Source organism: Trichomonascus vanleenenianus, assembly GCF_965637985.1.
Source record: "Trichomonascus vanleenenianus strain CLIB 3782 genome assembly, contig: TRVA0_039S, whole genome shotgun sequence".
Taxonomy (NCBI): Eukaryota; Fungi; Ascomycota; class Dipodascomycetes; order Dipodascales; family Trichomonascaceae; genus Blastobotrys; species Blastobotrys vanleenenianus.
The window spans coordinates 113,636-138,525 of record NW_027481848.1 but is presented as its reverse complement, the minus strand read 5'-3'; the positions used below and the strand labels follow the sequence as shown (position 1 = coordinate 138,525).

The following is a 24,890-nucleotide window of genomic DNA, read 5'->3' as shown; positions in this document are numbered from 1 at the left end:
GCTTTTCCTGCTCTTCAGTAATATGCTGCAACGTGTCCTGATATTTTATACGCAGCCATTGAACCCAAGGCCAGTCAACAAAATTGCTATAGCGCAAATATTCAAGCTCATCTTTTAGCCACTTTAGCAATGGGCTGGGCAGGCTTACCTGGGATAAATGGCTCTTCATAACCAATTACCAGTTCAATATCAGAGCTGAAAACAGCAGCCGCGAAATTCCAGACAACAATGCGGATTTCCACATCATCAGTAAGAATAACGTTACAGGGAAAAAGAGCTTGCATCATTGCAACACCTCTTCTGTCGAATTCGAGCTCTGCATCAACAACTTTCTCCATCAGGGCCTGTCTTTGTTCTCTTGTAAGCACCGTCGGATTTAACTTGCTTAGGCTAGTGCCAGCAATATATTCCCTCAGAATTACGCGTATTTCGCGCATCTGCCCTGAGCGACCATCCACTGGGACCATCATAGTATAGGAGCCATAATACCTCGGTATTATCTTGCCTTGCAAATCTTTCAAAAGCTCATAAGAAGTGTTGTTATGAGAGTAAGCAAAGTCAGCCGCAATTGAAGGATCGTCCTCTAAGAAGAATAAAGGATCGAATATTTCGGCAACGACTCTCATATCGGAACCGATACCATTATCCATGCTGGTTGGCAGATTCAAGCTACTCTGAGAGGAGGTAATATAGCAAAGAAAAAGGCGCTGCCTGTCGTCTTCAGGCGGTACCAGCTCTCCAAGCAATTTGATTTTTATCTCATCTTCCCCAGCTTGGCCGGGCAGAGGCGGCCAACGAAGTACAGTCTCAAGCAAGGATCTTTTTCCAGCCAAGTAGCTAGGGTAGAGAGTCGTTTTCACGTTTTCTAATCGAATTTTGGTCACATTTGGGCTGGGAGGAATATGGGTTCGAAGAGTAACATCCTCCAATGGTTGGAAATACTGCGGATTAATGTCCGCTTCATCGCCGTACATCTCAAATACCGTATACGCGAAGAAGAAAAAGGAGAGGATCGGGCGTTAATTTTCTTGCCCAGTCACTAGGCTTTATAATTGCCAGGTGTGAGCAGTTTTTTGAGAGAGGGAAAGGTGGGTGTCAGCTGGCATTCAAAGTTTATTGCAGGCACACTGTAGCACGAGTGTGTCCGCAAAATGTGCATGGCCACTCAAGATCTACCTACGAAAATAAGTTCTATGAGACAATGCGGTAATATGCTTGCAGAAATGTAATTAATTACTGTAGGATAGTTTAATCGCCTGAATGTTACTTCATAAAGATACAGAAAGTTTACCTTGTACTTTATACTCTTTTTGCCATTTTAATCAGGAATTGTGGCACTTAATATTTTTACCTCTGCGCCGCATTCCCACCCTGCGGTTCTCCTATCTTCATAATGAAGGTCGGACTGCGTAAGGCGTAATGATGTAGGGTACTTCCCAAGATTGTAAACCAAGCCGAATATTGAAAATATGGTATCTCCACGGTACATACTACAAGCACTCTAGGCTACGTAGCTACATCTAAGCACCAATAACATCCAGTCCGCCAACTGACTTCTCCTGCTCTTTCGTAATGGAAGAGATTGTTTTGCTATAATTTTTCCTTCGGCGTAGCCATTTAGCCCAGTCCCAATTGACCCAGTCATCAAATCCCAAGACTTGGATTTGTTCTCTTTTCCATTTCAGGAATGGATGAGGCAAGGCACCCGGGATCCACCGGACATCATCAGATGGTGATGGCTCTATATGCGGGCCAAATCTAGCATTTGAGAAGTACCAAACCATCAATTTTGGTTGAACAAGAGTTGGTTCAGAGTTTATAACTGAACTTGGACGATAGCTGGAACCTAGACAGACACCTCGTTTGTCTAATTGCTTCTCGGTTTGAATCGCTTGAAACATAATTTTTTTTCGTTCCTCTTCGGTGCATTCGCCAGGGCTCAATTCATTTAGTCCTGAACCATTGATGCGCTGCCTTATTATAATTTTTTTTCTGTCTATCCTTCAGTGCTTCGTATGCCTTCACTGTGCGTGCGTACGCCGAATCTGCAAGTGCAGCTGGATTGGCTCCTTCAAAACAAAGAGGGTCAAATATTTCGACCACTACTTCGTACCGATGAATCTTCCCCTCATAATCGCGGATTGCTGGCAACACGGAGGTTTTCTGTGATGAAGTAATAATGGCCAGAAACAGACGGTGTCTGCCTTTTTTAGGCGCTTTGAACTCCTTGGTTAACTTCATGGTTATGAAATTGTGCCCATCCTCACCCGGTAGAGGTGGCGATTCGATAATTGTTTCTAGAGCAGTGCCAGTTGTCTTTCCGGAATCTGTTTTAACATCTTTGGCCAGTTCAATTTCGATATCCTTCAGTGTGGGTGGAATATGGGAGCGAAGACCCATCTCCTCAAAAGAGTACTCGGCGTATTCCACCTGAGAGACGTTATCGTTCTTTGACATTATATAATCGGCTGCCTTTTGAATTCAGCGGAACGCACTTCAATTGGTGAAATAGTGTTTTTTTTCTGGCGTCTGGTGCAGTTTATAAAGCCCCTAAGATAGTGCATGCAGTGCAGAAAATAAGCTATGTAATATGATGAGGCTGATGTGGAACTGTGTGGGTACATCTGCCCCCTGCGAATACCGAGTTATAAATATACTGCAGCCGCCGATTCATGTATTAAATTGAGTTAGGACTTAAAAGCTTCAAATATAAACTTGGCATAAGGACAGCGGCAGAATCGCCACTGCTCGATTACTCTCCGTAGTTGGTAGGCCAATATTATTTGTAGCAAAACTCTTCCTTGGGGATATCAGCAGTATACTTTCTTTTTTTTGAATCATCAGTCCATGCATATTTATGTGCATGGTATGAAAAGTACGTAATACAGTGATGCGGATCATCATGATAAGATTAATCCTCATACGTGAGGGGAAGTAGGATGTTTTCGTGCCAAGCGTGAAGCAACTGTCAGACGATAAGTAAAGCCACAGAGATATAGGCTTATGTGTGGTTCCTATGGTCTTGTATTTATATGGAGGATGCAATATTCTTGCGAGACCAACCCAATTGAAGCAACTGTCCTTTTCTCATAGCTCTGGAAAGCTCTCTTTCGCCAAGATTTCCGTTTCATCCTTTGGCGTTGAAGGTACCCATATCCCCTCCGGCATTTGTCTTCACCATCCATGTTGCTCGTTATTCGACTTCTGGGTCCCCCGGCACCCTCTTTGTTGAGATGCAACGGTTGTGAGAGTAGGCCCTCAGAGCTACGACAGTATCACACGTTGTGCATTCGGAAGAACGGAGGCCGAAGATATATTGTGAGTGGGTATCCCATGGTTAGAACTGGTAGACGGGATCTGAGAGTAAATCACGGCACACGAATCAGCTACTCCAAGTATGTACAAGAACAGAAACAGATCTGTTCTTCCAGCTCTCTCGTAGCGCTGCACAGGAGCATAAATACATGTCTCAGATTTGTCTAAAACTACATCACAGTACATACGAGGATTGGCCACGAAACAGCGACGTTTCATAAGCGAGCTTTTTTAATTTTATAAACATAGAAGTACGAAAAGCTCAATCGCTATCACTACTCTCGTCGCTCTCAGACCATGTAGGATCTTCGTCATGATTGCTGAGATCGCTATCATCGCTGTCACTGACATCTTCATAGCTGTCATCACTGACATCGCTGTCATAGCTGTCATCGCTGCTCTCATGAAAAGGGCTTTGAATATCTATGTCGTTCTGAAAATACTGATAATAGCTTCTCAATTCATCCAAATTTTCTCCAAACAGAGCGTGGAGTCCAAGTACGTGCATTGCAAGAAAAGCCAATCTTAGCGTTTCATTCGGTGTATTTTTATCATCGTTGGAAATCCATGCAACAGTTGGGATTACAGACTTTTCAAACCATGGAGGTAAAATTGATCAGGAGCGTAGATGAGCCGTCTGATAGTATGGCATAAGGAGTATGGCATATTCTAGCATATTTCTCGAGTTGGCTTATAGCAGCACGAAGGTTGCCTTTGACCCGGATGTCAACAGTTTCATCCCCAACCAAAGCTTTTTTCATGCGAGATTCATAAAGCTTCAAGAAACCGGGCTTTTTAAACTCAACAGGTAAATAGGTACGGCTATGAGCCGGTGTGGTATGAGCGTCTCCATTAGTGCCAGAATCGTCTCGGATACGGATATTGAACGACATATCCGGGAAGAGGCGTCTATTTACCAAACTGCGCTCCTGGCTGCATCCAAGGAAGTACCGGTTATCAATGGAGCGTACTTTGGCTTCTATCATCTTCAGCCTGGGCACCACGACTTTTTCATAAAGGACTGATACAGCCTCTCGCTCGGTATTGACTTCATAGCCTTCAAGCGATGGAGTATCATCGATTTCCTGATACCTAAACGTGTCTACAATAGATGCTACCTCTGAAGTGACCTTTGAGGTGAAAGCGTTAAAATTTACCAGGGCAATTTTTTTCACAGTATGTCTAGTTTTTTTAGTATGGGTAGTTGAGTAGGTATTTCTCCTTAAAAAAAAGAACTCGGGGGTTTTAATATTCTTCCGAAGGAATTCTCCTACTGTAGTAATCGCAGTGAAGCTCATCATTTCATCGCAAAATAGATAGAATTGTACCCATTACACGACCTACCAAGTGGGTGTTCCTTTATGTGGTTTTTATTTTAAATGAGGATTCTCACAGGAATTATGCCGCACGATTGATCAATTGCTGTAGCCCCACAGACATTAATATATACTCTACATATATAGCAAGTTGAAGCTGGGTGTACCTGGCATGCAGATTTCCTTTTTCTTTTCTTGAAAGGGACTTCTCCAGTCACGGAATCTCGACAATCTCGACAGTAATTGATACGTTAGTGCATGTAAGGTTCGCCCACTTCGCAATATTCCTCGAGAGCTAGAGCTATTGGCAGCTACAGTTGAATGACGAAATATATCTATAGTACAAGGTACTATGTTCATCCGCGAAGCGGAGCAACAGGGGGTTTGGGGGCTGGCCCCCATGTGAAATACAGGTACTGTACCTAACGTGCGCCTGTCGTCGTTTGGTGATACAAACTTACCCGGATGTGAGACCCTACCGTATTGGGTAACCCTTGCCTAACAACTGTACCTGGGCTGTGTGTTAACACAACGATGGAGATGGCGGAGGACGAGGATAGTATAGTAGTGGAGGATTACCTGGATGATAGTGTATCGGGATTGTCGGTGCGATCTGGGGAGGAGGCGACGACAGGTGCTGTAAACATGGTGAATGCCGTGTCGACGACTAGCACGGCCGAAGAGGTCACGGAGCATAGCGAAGAGTCAACGGTCCCACAAGGAGATCCAGACGTGGCAACTCTGTCAACTCTCATGTCTGAAGTGCTTGATTATTCCGAAGAACTGCCGATTCTGACCACCGTGTCGAGCCAATTGTCGATTGAGTCCTCGCCGGAAACGTTTTCGGAGCACAACAAGCAGTTCTTCATCTTATCCAAGGCCGGAAAGCCCATTTACTCCATGCACGGGACTGATGAGCTCACTACGGGGTACATGGGGGTCATCCAGACCATTGTATCCTACTTTGAAGAGCAGCAATTGCGCAGTTTTCGGGCTGGAGACACGTTGTTTGTCGTTTCTGTGCAGGATCCTTTGATGCTGATAGCCATTGACAAGCTGGGCCAGTCAGAACAGCAGTTACGGGCCCAACTGGACGTCTTGTACGCTCAGATTCTCTCTACGCTGACGAAATCGCAGATCAGCAGGGCTTTCAAAGCCCGGCCCAATTTCGACCTCAGGCAGCTCCTGGGGGGCACTGAGGTGTTTCTTAAGGCTCTGACGCGCGAAATGAGTCGCGGATCGCCGTCTATCATGCTTGGAGCGCTAGAGTGCCTGAGGCTCAAGAAGCGGGTCAGAGACAAGATCAACAATATCCTGCTCGATTCACGCATCCCGTCACTATTGTACGGACTCATAGTTGCCGACGGAAGGCTTGTGAGCGTCATACGCCCGCGGAGACACTCCCTGCATCCACCGGATCTCTATCTCGTGTTTTCCATGCTATTCAACACGAACTCCTTTAGGGGTGGCGGCGAGCACTGGGCGCCCATCTGCCTGCCCCGGTTCAATTCTACGGGGTTCTTATATGCATACATCAACTTTATAGACGGCCGAGATACGGCTCTGGTGCTCATTTCGCCGGACAAGAACGCCTTCTTCGATCTTCAGCAGGCTCGCCACCGCATAGTAGAGCGCCTCGAGGAGCAAAACTTGCTAGAGCCTATCAGGCAGTCCCTCAACAGAGGGCGGTTCAAGTGTGTTGACCTATCGGTACCGCTGATTCGCCATTTCCTCTACAAGTCTAAGATGAATGTGCAATATGTCATGCCGAGCTTTGAGCCGCATTACTACGAGCCGATGATGAGACAACAGCTTATGAACCTGTACCACCAGATGCATGGCGCCGTGCACTCCAAGGCGAGTCATAACTCTGGACTCGCCAGCTCCGGCAACCTCAAGCTATTTTTCACTTCTCGCCAGAACACGACGGCTCTGGCGTGGGTGACGCCGAGTTTCGAGCTTTATTGCGTAGCTGGGCCCACTACGACGAAGGATGCTGTATCCCAGAGCGTGCGTCAGACGGTATCATGGATCAAGCAGCAAGAGGAACGGCTTTTTGTCATAGGCGGCGCCGTTTTTTGATGAAACGCGTGCCAAGACGCGCCTTTTTCTCATGACGCGTCTCTCTCCGACGCGTTAATTGACGCCACGCGTTTACATTGCCTTATTGGGCCACGCGCATATTCCACCACTTACCACTTACTAATAGCCTATACCCCTCTCGAGCTACTATTTATTGTGTGGGCTTGGACTATTATTGAGCTATTAATTATTGGTCAGAGAGTGTGTTAAGCTTGGGGCTATATCGTGAGATTTCGTAAAATGGCTGTCATAGAAAAGGCTGAGGAGTACATGACTGAGAGGATGAAGGCGTACGATCCTTCGCATGACGACAGACACGTTATGAGGGTCTATCGTATGGCTGTGAGGATTGCCGAATCGATCCCCAAGGCTGATATGATGGTGGTTAAACTGGCGGCTCTTTTCCACGACCTCCTCGACAGCAAGTATGACCATAATAGCCACTCTGCGGTGAGGAGCGAAATCGTCAACTTCATGTCCTCCAACGAAATATCACAGCCACAGACGGACATGGTGCTCAAAATTATCGACGACATGAGCTACAGTAAGGAGAAGAAAATGAGAGCAAATCACCAGTGGACGACCTGGCACGAGTCTTGTGTAGAGCTGCACTGGTAAGTAATACTGTATCCGCTTAAGATTCCTTTCTAACGTATCTTAGTGTGCAAGATGCAGATAGGCTCGACGCAATGGGGGCATTTGGAGTATTTAGGGCCGCAGGATATAGCTGTGCTAAAGGTAACCCTCTGTACGACTCGGAGAGGACCGATACTTGCCATGCGCACTTTGCCGATAAACTACTCAAACTCAAAGATTCGCTGAAAACTGAGATGGGGCGCCAAGTCGGCAAAAAGCGCCATGAGATTATGCAGCAGGTCAACGACTTGATACTTTCAGAATATGCCCTCGAGGACTTTCCATAATCCGCCGTATGACATTTGACTATACCTTTTGCAATTGGCTATGATGACATTATTGTTCTCCGGATAAAAAATACTTCCAAAAGGGCACATAGTATGTTCAGGCGCGGAATGGCTAAGTTATAGTTTTGGCTACACAAAACAAAAACAAAGTATGTGTTATTCTCGCTGGCCAAAAGTATAAATGGGGCAGCGAATCCCCTTTGATTTCACTTTTTTTCCCCGTGGTCCTACGGGACCACCTCTTTTGCGCTACCCGCAAAACGCTCATATCAGGAAATTCAGGATAGTTAACTTGGGCATACTTTAACCGCCAGTTTATTGAGTGATATTGTTGTCAGTAATTCGACCTACAGTTGACCGGGGGCCGGGATAGTGAAGCTTCCGCTTCAGGTTTTAGCCTAATACCTTTCCAATCCATTCCGAATTCCTGTTGATTGTGAGTTCCTTGGACGAAGTTTATGGACGGATAGCTAGCGTTAATCGGCATTATATTCAATAAGCAGTAGTGCAATAGTACAAGAGAATACAAAATTCCGCACAAGTCTCTTGGCGACTTGTAAAATGGGTTTGATGAGAACAACACATGAATCTCCATTCAGTAATTACAAACGCAGAGCATAGGAAGAGAATAATAATATACCGGTATGTTATTTTCTTTCCTCCTCTCTCAGCGTATCGCAGTTTTTGTCCCTAGTTAATCACTGCTTATTGCATCTCAATCATACTCGACACTGTGAAACATCACTGGACGCGTAGCTATGACTATGCCGACGTGGAATGCTGAAACTCATAACTCGCTTGACAATTGAGCTAATGTTGTAAGCCTGAGCTAAAGTACACATAATGCAAGGTTTCCCATAGCGAGCTGGAGTGGCATGAAGATCACAGGAATTCCCTGCCCATTGTCATGACTATAAAACCCACCGAGAGCTGTGTCGGATTCTGACCAAACCTGCGAAACCTGCTTGTTAGTCTCTCCTGGTTTATCGGTTAATCTTTTGTTGAACCTACTGCTCTAAGTTAAACTCTCGCTTGGGCGCCTAACATGTCACAGACATAATGTGACAATCCTACTTCCCGCTGACCAAGTATAAATAGTGCTGCAATCCCTCCCCTCTTTCCTCTTTTCCTCTTCTCGTGGCCCGCTTGGGCCACCATTGGGTATTTTGTTTTTAACCATGCGTGGGTTGGTAATAACTCGGACTGGGCGAGCTCTGGAGTTTATTACCGGGTGCACCCATTTGTCCGCAGTTGCACGCTTTATGTGTTTTCGACAATGAAACACAAAGTCGCCTTCCGGTTGGTAGAGGAAGGCGACACGAATGTTTATTTTTAACACTTTCCTGCACCAGATGATCTGGGTTAAAGCATTTTCCATTGTGGCATAATATGTGAGATTTCTGTATTTTTTTATTAAATATAAAGCAGTTGAGAGCTTTAAGATCTGGGACCCAGGCAATCTTACTTGTAAATTGTAATTATTAGAATAGAGTCAGCCGTACTGCAGGGGTAGGTCCAATCGACGACACTCCATGAGCGGAGCTGAGTCCCTTTTTGACTGTGGTACTGTGTAGAAGTGTGACAAACAAACGGAACATTTACTAACATCGCATTTACATAGAGTTCTTTCCTTTGACCTCGAACGGGAAGAAGAAACAGACAATGGCAAGAACGCCGTACGATGAAGCCATCACGTAGACTGGGATAGAGCTTAAAGGATTGCCGTAGTACGCAATCACCGGGGCAATGGCACTCATAATTCGACCGCAACACACTGCAATACCGTTACCCGTAGATCGATGGTTGGATGGCATAACCTCTGGAGTATAGGCATACAACGTACCGTAGTACATGTTGACAAACGTGTTTGTAGCAAAATTGAAGCCCAGGTTGCCTGCCGGTGTCTTGACTGCCGTGAAGGCAAACATGAATGTCATGGTCAGGACCGATCCCGTGAACATAGTGCCCCGTCGGCTCCAGTAGATAGCCAGAGGGGTAGCCAGACACGGGCCTATGATTGCACCAACAGTCACAATCAGGTTGTCCCTGAAGGTGGTCTCGAGAGATCCGTCTCCGAGCTTGGCTCCTCGGGACTGTAGGAAGGTGGGTAGGAAAGCAGTGAAGAGGGAGAAACTCATTCCATTAAGGGCCCATGAGAGCATATTCAGAGCCATTGATAGAGCAAGCTTCTTGGTGGCGAACGCACCCTTAGCGTTCTTACCAAAGGCAACAATGGCGTTGGCCGGGTTGATTAGCTGGAGGAAACTCTTATCGGAGTTGTCATTCTTGACGGTGCCCAACGCCTGTAGGTCCTCGAGCTTGAGAGGGTTGACTCGGTTGCCTGAGGCAGCGATCTTGTTCAAGGTCTCAATTACCCGCTCGTCCTTACCATTGGCGAGATCGTACTTGGGACTCTCGCACATGCGGATTACAAACACTCGGAGTAAAGCAGCAATCAACACGGATCCTCCACTAACTAGGTAGACGTATCTCCAGCCCATGTTGTTCTCTCGAGTACAGTCTGCTGCCGTCTCACAGCTGTAAGAAGGCATAAAAGCGTAGCCAGCACCCGTGGGGATCAACTGGCCAAAACCCCACCATATGGCCATGAAAGTAACCATCCACTGCTTGTCATAAGGCAGGAACTCCAAGAAAGTGACGGAATCGAGGACGAGGTTACCGCCTGCGCCAAAGTACGACATCGCGCCCCAAGCGCACACACCTGCATACGTCATGCCTCCGGCAGCCGCCATAGCAAAGATGGCAGTAATAAACAGGGTAGTATGGAAAGCAATTCTTCTGCCAATGACGTCGGAAATGAACCCCCAGAAGAGCGCTCCGGCAAACAGACCGGCGTAATCAGCAGTGACGACGGTCGCGTAGGATTTGTTGAATTCCTTATTGACCTGAGCCTGGACAACCGAGTGCATAAGTGTGAGCAAGGAGTCTGCGGCGTAGCCCATACCATTGAGGCAGAAGAGCTTAAAGTGGTACGGAGTGAATCCAATCTCGTTAAGGGCTTCATTGACCAGGAACATTTTCCTCGTCAAAACATCATCATCAAGTTCGTACAACGCAACCTGTCGATAGTCCTTCTCCAATTCCAGGTGGACCTGGCCCTCTTCAATGTCAGGCCTGGTGACCTCTTCAATTTCCTTGGACTTTTCCGTGGGTGAAGCCATTGTACAACGCTGTTGATGCTGCATGCAACGACATGGCAATTGGCCTTTTTATAAACAAAAAAAAAACGGCATACCACTGACCGTTGAGCATATAACGATAATTTTCGATTTACACCCCAGAAAAGTATCAATCCATGCTATCAAGTTATGGATAAATTCTCGCTTACTTTTTTGAGGAGTAAACGCAAAAAGCAAGCCAAACGCGGCCCGCCGATCATCTGCAGGAAGGTGAGACATATGTGGGGTACTGTGCCATTATTAAAAGTTCAGGGGTGTATTTTACCCTCCCAATTACATACAAGCGTAATGATGTGAATTGTGATAAGATGCGGCACATACGCATATATATATTCCAACCGGAAAATTATACGCCGCTATTACTGTATTATGGCAAAAAGGACCGTTATCTTAAGTAACCTATTGATAGCCGTGATGACAATGGCTTGCAGTATGCAATTGGTAATAATCGGTGCGTACGGTACTAAAAGTCGCGGACATGAGGGCTGGGTTATTTCAACAAAAGGCCGAGTTTTCGGAACCAAATAGTAAAGAAAAAGATAAAGAATTGCTTCGGACGAATGGACGCAGCATTCATAGCTTGAATTGATCCGAACAACTTATCACAGTAACTGACGAATCTGCCCGAGGTTATTCGTACTCGGGACCGCCGATCAGAGGCTCTTTTGGAACTTTCCCTCTTAAACTTTGCTGTCGAGGTATCTTCACGAGGGGGGTCTACCATACAGACTAGGAATAGCAATGTGGGGAAAAAGGGCAAATTTGAATGGTAATCTGGACCAGGCATCGGTTCGTTTGGGCATCTGAAATTAATGGACAACTCGGGAAGTCTATCCCCGTCGCCTTGGCAGAACCAAGGAAAAAATACTATTTAGGACAGTGTAATAGGATCTCTGCCAATTATCTAACATGCCGAATAAGAGAGACGCTGATAAGAGAAACGGCAGCACTTATTATACAGCCATAAATGGTCAAAGCTCGATAAAGCCGGCCTCTACGTTGATATGTCCCGGAGAAATCCCCGGTTTGCCCATTTGGGCCCTCCCGCACTGGCCATGGCTTGTCTGAGACCATGGCAGCACTGGCGATCGGCGAGCCGCGCGGTGCAAGTTTCCCTTTGCGACTCCATCGTCGACATGAACTTTAGAGGGAAGTTCTACCGAGAAGAACGTACCTTTGGAGGAATTACTCGGTAGAACTTCCCGCTAAAGTTCAAATTGTCCAGTGAACAACTCAAAGTTCCCAGTGGATGCATCGCAGGAGTGTAGCAGTTAGAGTAGTTATAAAAAGATATCAACTTTTAACTTGTATGATATTACTATCTTCTTTACCATGGAGCGCAAGTGCAGTAAGTGGACAAAGATACGAGCCACAATAGTAGTACTAACGATAGCGTAGGAGGACAAGAACTATACTCAGTCTACCGAAACCGGCTCGGTATGAGCTCGGTGATTATAGTGTCCGCTACCTATTCCAAGAGCCTAACCAAAGAGTGGGTCTACTCTGCCTTGAACGGGCTGCTCAAAGAAGAGCCACTGCTCTGTTCGAATGTATTCAACTCGGACAGTAAGGAGCCAGTCCACAGACTTCTAGGAGAGATTGATTTGAGCGAGATTGTCCTATTCGAGCCCGAGATCAAGACCATTCAAGAGTTGAATGACCGTCTGGTGCCCCAGGTTAAACTTCCTTACGAGGACTCATCCCTGCCATCATGGCGGGTATATATCATTGGTGAAGACTCGAAAGAGCTAGTGTGGGTTTACGATCACTCTATTGCCGATGGTTCATCGGGAGTACTGTTCCATGAGAAGCTCCTCAAGTTCCTCAATGGTTCCGAATTATATGAGAGCAACAAGATAATTGCCGTCAAGCAGGTTGAAATGCCCTTGGCAATAGAGGACGAAGTTGATATGAGGCCGTCTTGGGGCTACCTTCTCCAAAATAAGTTTGCGCAGCTTAAGAAAGCGCTGTTTGGAGAAGAGCGGACGTGGACAGGCAAGCCTCCCGCAATACCAATGGCGTCGCGAACCCTATTCTTTGAGCTAGATCCGGAGACGTCAACGAAGCTAGTCACATACTGTCGAGAGCGAAGGTTTACCGTCACTGCAGTAGTATACGCTGCGTTGATGAAGTCCATTGCCAAATTGTGGGTGTCTGATCCGAGCGTAGACCATTTGGTATTTACCTGTCCGGTCAATGCGCGGAGATATATCAGAGGGAATGACTTGGAGAAATCCATTGGCAACTTTGTTTACCAATGGGATCTCGACTTCCCCATGCACTGCAAGGACGAATCTGTTGATAGTATTGCATCCGCCTTTAGCGATTCGCTTAGGGCTGCAATGAGTGAAGACCCTCCATCAGAAATGCGCTACAACAAGGGAATGCTGGATGCGATTGACGTTAAGCAGTATCTACAGGATTCATACAATTATGGGCGACGTCCAGAGACTGCTGAGATTTCCAATCTCGGCGCGTTCGAATTTGACAAGACTGGTAAGGTAACTATTGATAAGCTCAACTTTACCCAGGGGGTTAGCACGCTTGGGGCCTATGTTACGTTAAACGTCGTTGGAGTCAAGCACGGAACTATCAACGGCTCGTTTTCTGTGGCCCGGGACGATGCTGAATTTACTAATTGTATCATCATCAGGGATGAGACAATTGGTCTCTTGAAGTTATTGATAAATTGAATGATAGAATCTGTATGAAATGGTAGTACGTATTGATTTGTTAGCTCTCTGAACTAATTGACAGATTGAAATGCTCTGTAAATCCTACAAAAGAGAGGTAACTGGTACTTTGAGCTGATTCAAAGTGAAATGCAAATTTTCGGCCGGCCGATTGAATAGCAAGTGTTCTGAGCCCATTGAGAGAGAAATGCTCAACTCTGTATGTAGCTATACTAGACTCGCTAAAGAATCCTGCTATTCTGTTAATTCGTTTTTTGATCCGTTCAAGCGAAGCCCTTTGATGAATAGTTCCAGCCACGTAAAAAGATTTTGCGGCTTACCCGGTACATCACAAGGACCCGGGCGTCAAATTGGTACACCAAAATCTCATTTTCACTGACAAATAATACTAGGAATTCTTACACGGTTCTGACAAGGCCCCATCTATCGGCGGGGATAATTCTCCTCTTGCAATATCATCACCCCGCTACCCAGGAGATGGCGATGGTGACTCGGAAATCGATACCGGTGATGGATTTAACGTTGAAAGAAATTGGCGGTTGCAAAAGTACGTCAGCATATTGTTTCTGCGTGTCTCTCGTATTGATATTTCTTTTTGCCGGATTGGTTTCTTTTGACACATTTTTTTTTTTGCACGGGTTGCTTTTGGAAGTTTCTTTTATTCTTCCACCCTATCCTTAAAATGCTTTCACTCGTTTATTTTTCCAATGAACATGGCTGCTTTTACTTTCAACGCGAGTATATGTTCAATTCAAGAAATAGCGCAACTAAAATGGCAATGCTTCCTTTAGGCTGAGCGGGTGGATCACGTCGGAGTTTGTCATGTTGACGCCAGCGAGCATTACCCTACCGAGTGGGGGTATAACTGTGTTAAGGTATTAAAACAAATACTCTCTTCTCTCTTCTTCATCCTCTGAATTTTATCTGTAAATTTTCCTTAGAAAAACTATGTCCACTATTCTCCAGGCTCCATCCGGAAACAAGATCAAGCTTCAGACTGGCTTGTTCATCAACAACGAGTTCAGGCCATCCAAGAGCGGGTCGGAGTTGACGACACCAAACCCCGCGACCGGCGAGCCTCTGGCAACCATCAGCGTAGCTGGCCCCGAGGATATCGACGATGCCGTCTCTGCTGCGAGAAAGGCGTTCCAGACGTCCTGGGGCAAGAAATCGACTCCACAGCAACGGAGTGCTCTATTGAACAAATGGGCTAATCTCATCGAGGAAGACATTAACAACCTTGCTGAGATTGAAAGTCTTGACAATGGCAAGCCAGTGTGGATGGCCCGGGATGCCGATATCAAGGACAGCATTGAGTGTCTGCGGTATTACGCAGGTCTTGCTGGCAAGGTCGAAGGCACTACCATCGAGCAGGAAGAGGGCGTCAAGCTCGCTTTCACGCGTCTCGAGCCCATTGGTGTGTGTGGCCAGATCATCCCTTGGAACTATCCAATCCAGATGTTTGCTTGGAAGGTTGCACCAGCACTGGCTGCTGGTAACACCATTGTTCTCAAGCCTGCCGAGCAGACTCCACTGAGCGCTCTCCGTCTCGCTGAGCTTTCCGCCAAAGCTGGCTTCCCACCAGGCGTCATTAACATCACTAATGGTCTTGGCTCAGTTACTGGGAAGGCCCTATCGAGCCACATGGGCATTGACAAGATTGCTTTCACTGGTTCTACTGTCACTGGCCGATCTATCATGGAGTCTGCGGCCAAGAGCAACCTCAAGCGGGTATCTCTCGAGCTTGGAGGCAAGTCTCCGGTGGTTGTTTTTGACAATGCCGATTTGGAGCAGGCTGCCAACTGGGTCACCATTGGTATCCTGTTTAACCATGGTCAGGAATGCTGCGCCGGGTCCCGTCTTTTTGTCCAGGATACTATCAAGGACAAGTTCATTGGCATGCTCAAGAAGAACTTTGAGGCACATGTAATTGGTGATCCATTTGATATCAAGACCTACCAGGGCCCACAGATTTCTGAGCAGCAGCAGAAGCGAATTCTATCTTATATTCAATCCGGCATTGAGCAGGGCGCTACTCTGGTGACTGGCGGGCCGGATCGATTGACTCACTTGCCAGCAAAGTTCCAGAAGGGTTACTATGTAGCTCCAACGATCTTCTCTGACTGCAAGAAGGGTATGAAGATAGTCGACGAGGAGATCTTCGGCCCAGTGCTGACTGTTCAGTCTTTTACCACCGAGAAAGAAGCAATTCAGAAGGCCAATGACACCCCCTATGGCTTGGCTGCGGGTGTGTTCTCTCAGGATGCCTCGCAGTGCATGCGAGTAGTCCACTCTCTGGAAGCAGGTACCGTTTGGTGCAACCAGTATGTCTATCCAAGCAACTCCGTGCCATTTGGTGGTGTTAAGCAGTCGGGCTTCGGCCGGGAGCTTGGAATTGAAGGGTTGAAGGAGTATACTCAGACCAAGGCCATTCACTGGAACTACGGTGAAAAGGTCGACTGGCCAATGGATGGTACTTCTTAAATACATTCTACATTAGTGGTACACTAAATAAAATAGCTATACTAGCTCGCTGATAAGTAATGCAATTTTAGTAATGCACTAATTTCTACCAATAATGTTGACTGTCATGGTTGGTATCAGAGCAAGCGCTCGTTGATTGACCTTCGATATTCTCAATGATTAATTAGAGGCGTGTTATCTGATCAATTAGAGGTAAATTAGAGCCCGGTTTCCGTCATTGTAAGGCCGAGGCTGATGTTCAAATGTATTGAACCCGAGTTTCAAAAGCTTATCTTGCTATCTACTCAAGCAAACTTCACGAGCCCAGCTTGTCAGTCAAACCTATGGCACTAGTAACTTAATGCGCTAAGATAACCCTCATATCTGTGCCACTAAATAACCCTCACAACGTGCATCACTCCTAGGTTCAACGGGGAATCGCGTTGGTATCATGCGGCCACATATGTAACACACAGATAAGACCGCCTTCTGTATTAGCCATCTCCGTAGAGCACCATCTAACCCGCTCCGAAGACCTCCCGTCTCCATACGAAACAAAACAGGAGACCAACTGCAAAGTCACACTTGAGGAGTGAGTGAAGAAACCAGCCAGACATACTCAAGGAATACTTTCCACGATAGACTAGATCAAAAGAGACGATGAATGATCATCGCCCGGGTGAACGGACATAGCCATCGGTTTTTCTCCACATTTCATATATTCGTTAGACCATATCCAATTTGCTAAACACTTTCATTCAACGTTCATCCCCTCGAAGGTAAATGATGCACGGCACTACAGTAGTAGAACAGTAAGACTGCTGATCGACGTCATTACTGAGGGGCACAGACAACTGACCCCACCTCTCCCACTTATCGTGATGCAGGCCTCTACATTGTCTCGACTACCTTGCAGCAGATGAATCATATTGCTTTTCCTCACCCGTGAAAAAGAAAGTGTGGGGTTTAGCCCTCCACGTCCTCGACTACACGCCAAATGGCGGTGTACTGGGGGGCTTTCGAGAAGATTTATAAGAGATATGGATTCCTGCTCGTTTTTCTCATTTTTTTACCATCATCTGTATACTCCCTGAATAGCAATGTCCTCACTCCCCGCCAAGGTAGAAATTGAGGTTATGCCCGAGGCTGAAGTAGCCGAAGGTGTAGTCCTCGAGAAAGAGGTCCAGCACGCACTCTACCAGCTGGACGACGACGTTCTTACCAAGAAGATGTTCTTGGTGAACGAAGCCCTTAATGAAATTGGGTTCACTCCATATCACTTCAAGCTATTCTGTCTAAATGGTATGGGTTATGCCGCCGACTCGCTTTTGACTCTGATGCATTCCGTTGCGCAGGCACAGATCAATAAGGAGTTCAACAAGACCTTTGCCACTGTTGTCACGGTCGATTACATCGGCCTGCTCATCGGTGCCCTGTTCTGGGGATTCATCTCTGATGTCATCGGTCGAAGGCTCGCGTTCCACACTACCCTGTTTATTACTGCAATCTTCGCCATGGCTACAGCTGGCGGCATGAGCTATGCGGCCGTTTGTACACTTGGCGGTCTTTCGTACTTTGGCGCTGGCGGCAATCTGGTACTTGACTCTGTCACTTTTCTCGAGTTCCTGCCCTACAGCAAGCAGTGGATGCTCACCTTCATGGCTATGTGGTGGGGTCTCGGCCAAATGATTCCTACTGGTGCTGCCTATGCTCTGCTTCCATCCCACAGCTGTGCAACCGCTGAAGGGTGCACCCGAGCCGATAACATGGGTTGGAGATATGTTTACATCGTCAGTGGCGGAGCTGTGTTGATTGCTGCCTTGCTGCGAGTGTTCGTCATCCGAATGTGCGAGAGTCCAAAGTACGATCTCGCCAACGGTAAGGATGAGCGGGTCATTGAGACCTTGAACAAGATCGCTGCCTCAGGCAACCGAGTCAACCCACTCACCCTGAACCAGCTACGAGCCCTGGGCACTATCAAGAATGATAACTCGCATAAGTCGTTCTTCCAAATGCTCAACCCAGCGAGCGCCCTTGTTTCGTTCGGCAAGAATGCCAAGGGACTGTTTGCTACCAAGAAGTTGGCGTACTCGATGGTTCTTAACATGCTCTCTTGGGCACTTATCGGCCTGTGTTTCTCTCTGTTCAGTGCTTTCCTGCCAACCTTCCTCCAGACCCGAGGTGCTAAGCTCGGAGACGGATCGCTTAAGACCACGTTCAGAGACAACTTGGTCGTGACCACTGGTGCAATCATCGGCCCGTGCTTGGCAACTCCTTTGGCCATCTACTGGACTCGGCGAGGAACGCTCTTCACCGGAGCTGCACTAACGATGACATTCATGTTTGCATATACCGCAGTTAAGACGCCCGCTGCCAACCTGGGCTTCAATTTTGCTACTAACACTTTCCTTAACATGTACTACGGTACTTTGTATGCATACACGCCCGAGGTTATGCCATCCAACCATCGATCTACGGGTAATGGTTTGGCGGTCAGCTGTGGCCGAATCATGAGTGCCATTGCGCCTGTCATTGCATATTATGGTAATGCCGCCAGTGCAGTGCCAATCTATGTCATGGCGTCGTGCTTTGGTGTGCTGGCTATCATTGGCCTGATCTTCCCATTCGAGGTGAAGGGAAAGAACTCTATGTAAATTTTTATTATTTTATGAATTATGGGCTTGTTTTTTATCAATTGTCTAATTTTGAGCAGAAGTGTAGACTTCACGAAATGCCATGCCGTGATGCCTTCACAAATCAATTGAAGGAATAGAAAGATCATTTGAATTGAAGAAATGAATGATAAGAATGATTATAATTTTTAGAATGATCAAATCTGCAAAAGTTCTTTGGTACAACCTTTTTGGACTTGTGTCAAGGATTAAAATAAAATGGATCATCTATCAAACCATGCTGTCCATTTGATGTGCGATACCGTACTAACATTTCGTAATTTTTGTGTGTGACGATTGCACCATGAGCAACTGATGAAAACAGTGTATCCAAAGAATTTATTGATATCTATTTTTGTAATTATGCCCGTGCTAAGAAACATCGGAAAGAAGACAAGCTCACCAACCGTTGAGTCCAGATCATGACCACGCACTTTAAACACCTAATGAATGAGAATTCGGGTGAAAGGCAGATTTATCTCCACCTTCCTAGCTAGAATCTTTCTCCTCAATCTTCCTGAGTATTCCGGTCCCCTCTCTTGCTAGCAGCCTATCTTCTACTTACAGAAATTTTCCCGCCTACACCGGTACTACTATGCTTTATGGGTCTGGCCTATCAGTCATCCCGCATTTTTCGCCGGTGTAACATTTTTTTAGTGTGACAGCACAGTAATGAGACCCCACCACCACACCCCCGCAGAAAGGAAGCCACAGATATAAGCAGATTGAAATGGCGACTCCTTCATACTTTAAAGCAGTTGTTTATTTGGCTTGATCTGGCCCAGCTGGATCATGACTCTCACTACGGCGGTCGCTAACCGGACGAAGAAATTGACAGCTAATGCAGTCCCCATCAACGATGAGAAAAATATCCCCAAATTTGATCGGATTTGGTACAGAGTCCCTCACTTGTTCCGGCTGAATCTGTCGATTGCGGTGCTCCTGTTGGCGTCGGTGACCAATGGGTACACCCTCGGTGTCGCGAACATTGTGTTGCTGTCGCCGCAGTGGAAAAATGACTTTGGAGAGCTAAGCATAGTGAAAATGAACCTGGTGGGATCTGCTCTTGGATTTGGCGCTCTGACGGGGATTTTCCTAGTCAAGTGGGCGCTTTCCGAGCAGATAGCGCAGCGAGACCGAAATAAAACTATTATCGGAGGAAACCTCATCATAATTTTGGGTGGACTATTACAGGCTTCTTGTTCTGATTTCTGGACGTTCACCGCTTCGAGATTTCTCTGTGGACTTGGTGCGTACTTGGCAGACAATTCTTCGTCTGCTCTCGTCAGCGAATTGGCTTTCCCAAGTCATAAGGAAATCGTGGGAATGGTCTATGGTGCATTGTGGGCTTTTGGGGCGGTTCTAGGCAATGCCATTACTTACGAGAGAGAGGACTCTCTGTACTGGAGAGTCCCGTCAGCCTATCAAATCATCCTGCCAGTTATTCAAGTGTTTGCCCTGTTAAGCGGGTTCGCTCCGTCAATCAAGTCGCTGGTGGCAAAGGGAGACTTAGAAACCTGCAGGAAAATCATCAAAGACTTCCATGTGGGAGACTCTGCTCCTCATGAGTCACTAGTTGACTATGAAATTGCACAAATTGCTGTTGATAATCAGCGAAAGGCATCCAAACTGAGATCTTTGGCGCGTTCGAAGTCGTCGTATTGGCTGGTCATGTTGTCTGCGCTGGTGCCATTCTGCTGCGTTCATTTCGGCAACGGTATGCTTATAGGTGCAGTTGGCGAGACTCTGGATTTACAGTATGGTCTTGGCGGTACTGCCCAGCAGATCTGCATCAATGGAGCTCTTTTCACGTACAATGTGGTCAGCATTGCCATGAAGTTGCTCTCCCCGTCGATTTCGAAGAATCGACTTTCTGCGCTAAGCCTGAGCATCACTATTATTGGCGTATTAGGAACTGTGTTTGTTCGCGGCTACAGCCTAAACCAATTCATTTCATACGATGATGTGACCGTGACACGCGCTTTGCTTGTGCTGTCTGTGCTCATCCACCTCGTGTGCCTGGGAGTTCCGCCATCGCTTGTGTCCAAATCAGCCCCAGAGCATGCCAGCCGGAAGTTGGGTGCTGTAATGGACGCGACTACTACTCTTTCTTTCCTCTACAACGGTTTTGTCAATCCTTGGTCAATGGACCGGGGCGTGTGGAATGCGTATGTCGGCTTGGCCTCTAAAATCTTGGGCCACTTCGTTGCCTTTGGATTGTTTGTTTACGCATTCAGAGAGCGGTCCTTACATGCATGGGAGGATGTTAGGAAATAGAATCGAAATATGAATTCTAGCATTATAAAATTAGAGTTTATTGCTATAATTAATTCCGATAAAAATCATCGACAAAAAAGGAACTGAACACCATCAACACTAAGTAAGGCCTCTGTACGCCTTCAGGAATTTGAAAAGTTACGAACTTTTTAGTTAATTGGGATTTTCCAACAAGAATTTCGTGTTTATTTCTACCAGTATGTAACGCTCAAAATCAACTCCACTCGTTCATCTTAGCGGTGCTTCCGTAGCCAGCAGTCTTGCTAGCTACCCGATCAGCTGGCAGGTCCTTCGACAGCTTCACTGCCTCACCGATTGCAGCCTTGAGGTTCTCAACAGCCTCATCGGAAATCTGGTGATGCATCGAAATTCGTTCGTCCTGCAGCCTAACGTTGTACTTTTCACACTGCTCCAGCAGAACGTCCATATCCAGTTTAGACCGTCCAGCATCTATGAAGTAGAAGTTCGTGTCCACGGGGATTTGTGGCACCACACCCATTTCCTTAAGATCACGCTCCAACTTCTTGGTCCTTTCGTGAGTCTCTTTCATAGTTGGCCACACCTCCCTCACGGCCACCAGTGCAGCCGCGGTCAGCAGACCAGCTTGTCGGATGCCACCACCCTGCTGCTTTCGCAGCCATCTGGCCCGATTAATATTTTCCTTAGTACCTGCCAGAACGCCGCCAATTGGAGCCCCAAGGCCCTTGGAGACGCACATAGACACAGTGTCAAAGTGCTTGCAATAGTCAGCCAGACTGTGTCCAGAAGCTGCCGAGGCGTTCCAGAGCCGGGCGCCGTCGCAGTGGACCATGATTCCATTTTCATGGGCAAACTTCGAAATTTTCTCAATCTCTTCCATTGGAGTCAGCACGCCTCCAATGGTGAGCTCGAGCGAAATGACCTTCGTTGGAGCGGTGTGAATGTCATCCCCAAGAGTCACATACTTCTTCACATCCTCGAGAGTCATATAGATACCATTGGCAGGGTGAACCGGGGTCACCATGGCCTGAGAGAGAATAGCAAGACCAGATCCCTCCTCAGCATAGACGTGGCCCCGATAGTCACAGAGAACAGAGTGTGGAGGCATGGTAAGGTGCACCCGTACACCGATCTGGTTGCCCATAGTACCCGAGAGCATGAAGAGGGCGTCCTCTTTGCCAGTTAGCCGGGCAATTTCACGATGGAACTCATTAGTGGTTTCGTCCTCCTGGTAGACGTCGTCTCCGAACGAAGCGTTCACCATGGCCTCCAGCATGGAAGGGGTTGGGGTCGTGAAGGTGTCACTTCGGAAATCGTTGGATGCTCGAGAGATGGTAGATTTGGTCATCTTGATGGAGATATCGTGGGACATTATTCACACCCTGGATTTTTATATATACAGGGGATATTCAAAAAAAAAGGGTGTTGGTATATGGAAGCAGTTCCGGCAGGCTATTCGTGGAATATCCGATATGCGGAGAAGCTACATCGCTGGCTGCAGTTCAATTGGAAAGTCCCAGAGTTCACGAACCGGGTTAATGGATTGACAAATACGGGAACTACGAGGCTACAAACCCAAAAGAAAAAAATTCAGCTCCACGACTCCGGACCTCCTCTCGTGGTTCTCCTTTCGCGGAAGACATTTGAACGCCATTTGAATACGTAACTCCTGCTTAAACGGCGGCGATAACCCCATGGCGAGGCTGTATAGCCGTCGGAAGTCCGAGCGGACGTATCTGAAGCATCCAAAAGCAAAAAGTTCCAGTGCCTGAGACAGTGTTGCGTTAAAAGGAACGCTTTATGTGGGGTCCTGCGGGGATGACTTATATTTTGAGTCAATGGTGTCTTAGGTGAGATACAAGCGTGGGATGGTGGTAAAAAAGCAAACGTTGTCTGATTTGATCTCCCTCTTGCTGCTATCATTCTCTTTTAAAAAGTCAGATACAATGGCAATTCCTCATCAACAAAAATTATGGTTCAGGATTCTGCTCAGAAACAGGCCGGAGTTCATGGTCTTGTGCTTCGTGGAGCCATTGCCTTTACCTTGATATCTATCATATTGACAGTGGTAGACACGCGGTTGAAATTGCTGATCGCAGACATCTTGCCATGGTCTCATTCAGGATTGGCCCAGTACGCTCCAAATTCGCAGCTTGGTGTATGTCGGCAGCAGCCAAAATTGTCGCCGAAGAACAAGAAGGTTGAACAGTTCGTCAAGGACAAAGTCGAGTCTCACGAGTACCGCGAAGAGATCATTAGCAAGCTCTCTGGAATCATCCAGATCCCATCTGAGAGTTACGATGATCTCGGTGTTATTGGTGAAGATGAACGCTGGGATGTGTTCTATAAGATTGAGGACTACATCAAGGTTATGTACCCTCAGGTCTTTAACACTGTGAAGCTTGACCATGCCAACACCCACGGCCTCATTTTGACCTGGCAGGGAAGCGTACCGGAGGCCAAGCCGATTTTGATGCTGGCCCACCAAGACGTTGTCCCTGTGCTCACAGAGACTGTTGACGATTGGACACACCCTCCCTATGAAGGTTTCTACGATGGAGAAATTATCTGGGGACGAGGCGCTACTGACGACAAGGGGTATCTCATTTCTATCATTGAAAGCGTCGACCTTTTGATTAAGAGTGGATTCCAGCCTAAGCGGTCTGTTATTCTGGCATTCGGCTGCGACGAAGAAATCAGCGGTGAGAACTGCGGTAGACCAATCTCTCAATTTCTCCACAACAAGTACGGTGATGATGGTGTTTATCTTATCATGGACGAAGGCTCTGTGGGCCTCCAGCGAGAATTTGACCAATCATTTGCTATGGTCAGTGTGGCAGAAAAAGGCTACCTTGATGTTGGCATTAATGTCACTTCTACTGGTGGCCATGCGTCCAATCCTCCGGATCACAATACCATTGGCATCATGGCTGAGATCATCCAGACCATTGAGAACAATCCATTCCCGGGAAGAGTGACTACTCAGAACCCAATGTTCGGATTTTTGGAATGTGCTGCAGTCCACGCCCCAGAGTCGAGCTACCCATCCGACGTGCGAAAAGAGCTCTCCAAAGTGGCTCAGGGGGACCCAAATGCAGAGCTGCAGCTGGCTCGGTTATTGGATGATTTGCGATACTATTTCAGAACCAGTCAATCAGTAGGAAAGATCAACGGCGGCGTGAAAATCAATGCAATCCCTGAAGCTGTTTCGGCAATGATAAACTTGCGTCTTTCTGTTGAGACTTCAGTAGCTCAGGTCGAAAAGCACTACGAAGAGATGATCCGGCCAATTGCCGAAAAGCACGGTATGACGTTTGAAGGGTTCTATTCAAATCGTGACTCGACTGATATTCACAAAGTCACTCTAGTCGGTATAGACGCATTGGAGCCGGCCCCTGTATCTCCAGTGAACTCGGAGTCCTTCCGAATCCTCTCTGGTACAATCAAGAACACGCTCAAGCCTATGGAGAATGACGAAGAGTTGATTGTTACTCCGTACTTGATGCCAGCGAACACTGATACCAAGTTCTTCTGGAACGTTACGAAGAACATCTATCGGTTCACTCCAATCCATCTCGTCCAGAACCTTAATCGCGCCCATACGACTGACGAATTCATCCGAGCGGACGAATTTGTCAGAGAGCCATTGTTTTTTGCTACTTTGATCCTCAATGCTGACGATGTAGTTTAACTCAATTAGACTAACTTAATTCAATACAATGAAAGAAAATACAATTTTACAGGTATCACACCTTTTCGGTGTAACGCTCATTGACCGTTCCGATTCTATTAGAGGATCTATTTTTGGCCAAAATCCATTCAGTCTACACAACACTATTACCCCGGTACTCGAAAATTTTTGATATCCCAGAGCCTAGATGCCACTAGGTTGAAGTGACCCCTCTTCCCGCCGCCCGAAATACGGCTGCTCAATGCAGCATGCAACTTAATTACTAATGAGACTACCTAC

At 46.8% G+C, this 24,890-nt stretch overlaps 11 protein-coding genes and 1 pseudogene across 12 annotated transcripts; 7 read left to right on the top strand and 5 right to left on the bottom strand.

Annotated features, from left to right (window-relative positions):
* Nucleotides 1-107: 107 nt before the first annotated feature.
* TRVA0_039S01530 (uncharacterized protein) lies at nucleotides 108-974 on the bottom strand (the record flags this gene model as incomplete). The annotated part of the gene is made up of 1 exon (XM_076686556.1): nucleotides 108-974. The coding sequence occupies one exon, from the start codon at nucleotides 972-974 to the stop codon at nucleotides 108-110; it is 867 nt and encodes a 288-aa protein (XP_076539271.1).
* Nucleotides 975-1,520: 546 nt separating this feature from the next.
* On the bottom strand, nucleotides 1,521-2,457 carry TRVA0_039S01508 (annotated as a pseudogene). The gene is given in 2 exon segments: nucleotides 1,521-1,991; nucleotides 1,993-2,457. Coding segments are annotated over 2 exon segments (936 nt in total).
* A 1,451-nt stretch (nucleotides 2,458-3,908) lies between these two features.
* On the bottom strand, nucleotides 3,909-4,616 carry TRVA0_039S01486 (uncharacterized protein; the record flags this gene model as incomplete). The annotated part of the gene is made up of 1 exon (XM_076686555.1): nucleotides 3,909-4,616. The coding sequence occupies one exon, from the start codon at nucleotides 4,614-4,616 to the stop codon at nucleotides 3,909-3,911; it is 708 nt and encodes a 235-aa protein (XP_076539270.1).
* A 549-nt stretch (nucleotides 4,617-5,165) lies between these two features.
* On the top strand, nucleotides 5,166-6,713 carry MON1 (guanine nucleotide exchange factor MON1; the record flags this gene model as incomplete). Its single annotated transcript, XM_076686554.1, has 1 exon — nucleotides 5,166-6,713. The coding sequence occupies one exon, from the start codon at nucleotides 5,166-5,168 to the stop codon at nucleotides 6,711-6,713; it is 1,548 nt and encodes a 515-aa protein (XP_076539269.1).
* Nucleotides 6,714-6,953: 240 nt separating this feature from the next.
* On the top strand, nucleotides 6,954-7,636 carry TRVA0_039S01442 (HD domain-containing protein; the record flags this gene model as incomplete). The annotated part of the gene is made up of 2 exons (XM_076686553.1): nucleotides 6,954-7,327; nucleotides 7,375-7,636. 2 exons carry the CDS (start codon nucleotides 6,954-6,956, stop codon nucleotides 7,634-7,636), a joined length of 636 nt encoding a protein of 211 aa, XP_076539268.1.
* A 1,613-nt stretch (nucleotides 7,637-9,249) lies between these two features.
* TRVA0_039S01420 (MFS transporter) lies at nucleotides 9,250-10,818 on the bottom strand (the record flags this gene model as incomplete). The annotated part of the gene is made up of 1 exon (XM_076686552.1): nucleotides 9,250-10,818. The coding sequence occupies one exon, from the start codon at nucleotides 10,816-10,818 to the stop codon at nucleotides 9,250-9,252; it is 1,569 nt and encodes a 522-aa protein (XP_076539267.1).
* Nucleotides 10,819-12,168: 1,350 nt separating this feature from the next.
* ATF1 (alcohol O-acetyltransferase) lies at nucleotides 12,169-13,529 on the top strand (the record flags this gene model as incomplete). Its single annotated transcript, XM_076686551.1, has 2 exons — nucleotides 12,169-12,184; nucleotides 12,256-13,529. 2 exons carry the CDS (start codon nucleotides 12,169-12,171, stop codon nucleotides 13,527-13,529), a joined length of 1,290 nt encoding a protein of 429 aa, XP_076539266.1.
* Nucleotides 13,530-14,477: 948 nt separating this feature from the next.
* ALD4 (aldehyde dehydrogenase family protein) lies at nucleotides 14,478-16,013 on the top strand (the record flags this gene model as incomplete). Its single annotated transcript, XM_076686550.1, has 1 exon — nucleotides 14,478-16,013. One exon carries the CDS (start codon nucleotides 14,478-14,480, stop codon nucleotides 16,011-16,013), a length of 1,536 nt encoding a protein of 511 aa, XP_076539265.1.
* A 1,079-nt stretch (nucleotides 16,014-17,092) lies between these two features.
* TRVA0_039S01354 (MFS transporter) lies at nucleotides 17,093-18,646 on the top strand (the record flags this gene model as incomplete). Its single annotated transcript, XM_076686549.1, has 1 exon — nucleotides 17,093-18,646. The coding sequence occupies one exon, from the start codon at nucleotides 17,093-17,095 to the stop codon at nucleotides 18,644-18,646; it is 1,554 nt and encodes a 517-aa protein (XP_076539264.1).
* Nucleotides 18,647-19,456: 810 nt separating this feature from the next.
* On the top strand, nucleotides 19,457-20,941 carry TRVA0_039S01332 (uncharacterized protein; the record flags this gene model as incomplete). Its single annotated transcript, XM_076686548.1, has 1 exon — nucleotides 19,457-20,941. The coding sequence occupies one exon, from the start codon at nucleotides 19,457-19,459 to the stop codon at nucleotides 20,939-20,941; it is 1,485 nt and encodes a 494-aa protein (XP_076539263.1).
* Nucleotides 20,942-21,155: 214 nt separating this feature from the next.
* On the bottom strand, nucleotides 21,156-22,268 carry GLY1 (threonine aldolase family protein; the record flags this gene model as incomplete). Its single annotated transcript, XM_076686547.1, has 1 exon — nucleotides 21,156-22,268. The coding sequence occupies one exon, from the start codon at nucleotides 22,266-22,268 to the stop codon at nucleotides 21,156-21,158; it is 1,113 nt and encodes a 370-aa protein (XP_076539262.1).
* Nucleotides 22,269-22,892: 624 nt separating this feature from the next.
* On the top strand, nucleotides 22,893-24,611 carry CPS1 (M20 family metallopeptidase; the record flags this gene model as incomplete). The annotated part of the gene is made up of 1 exon (XM_076686546.1): nucleotides 22,893-24,611. One exon carries the CDS (start codon nucleotides 22,893-22,895, stop codon nucleotides 24,609-24,611), a length of 1,719 nt encoding a protein of 572 aa, XP_076539261.1.
* Between the last annotated feature and the right edge of the window lie 279 nt (nucleotides 24,612-24,890).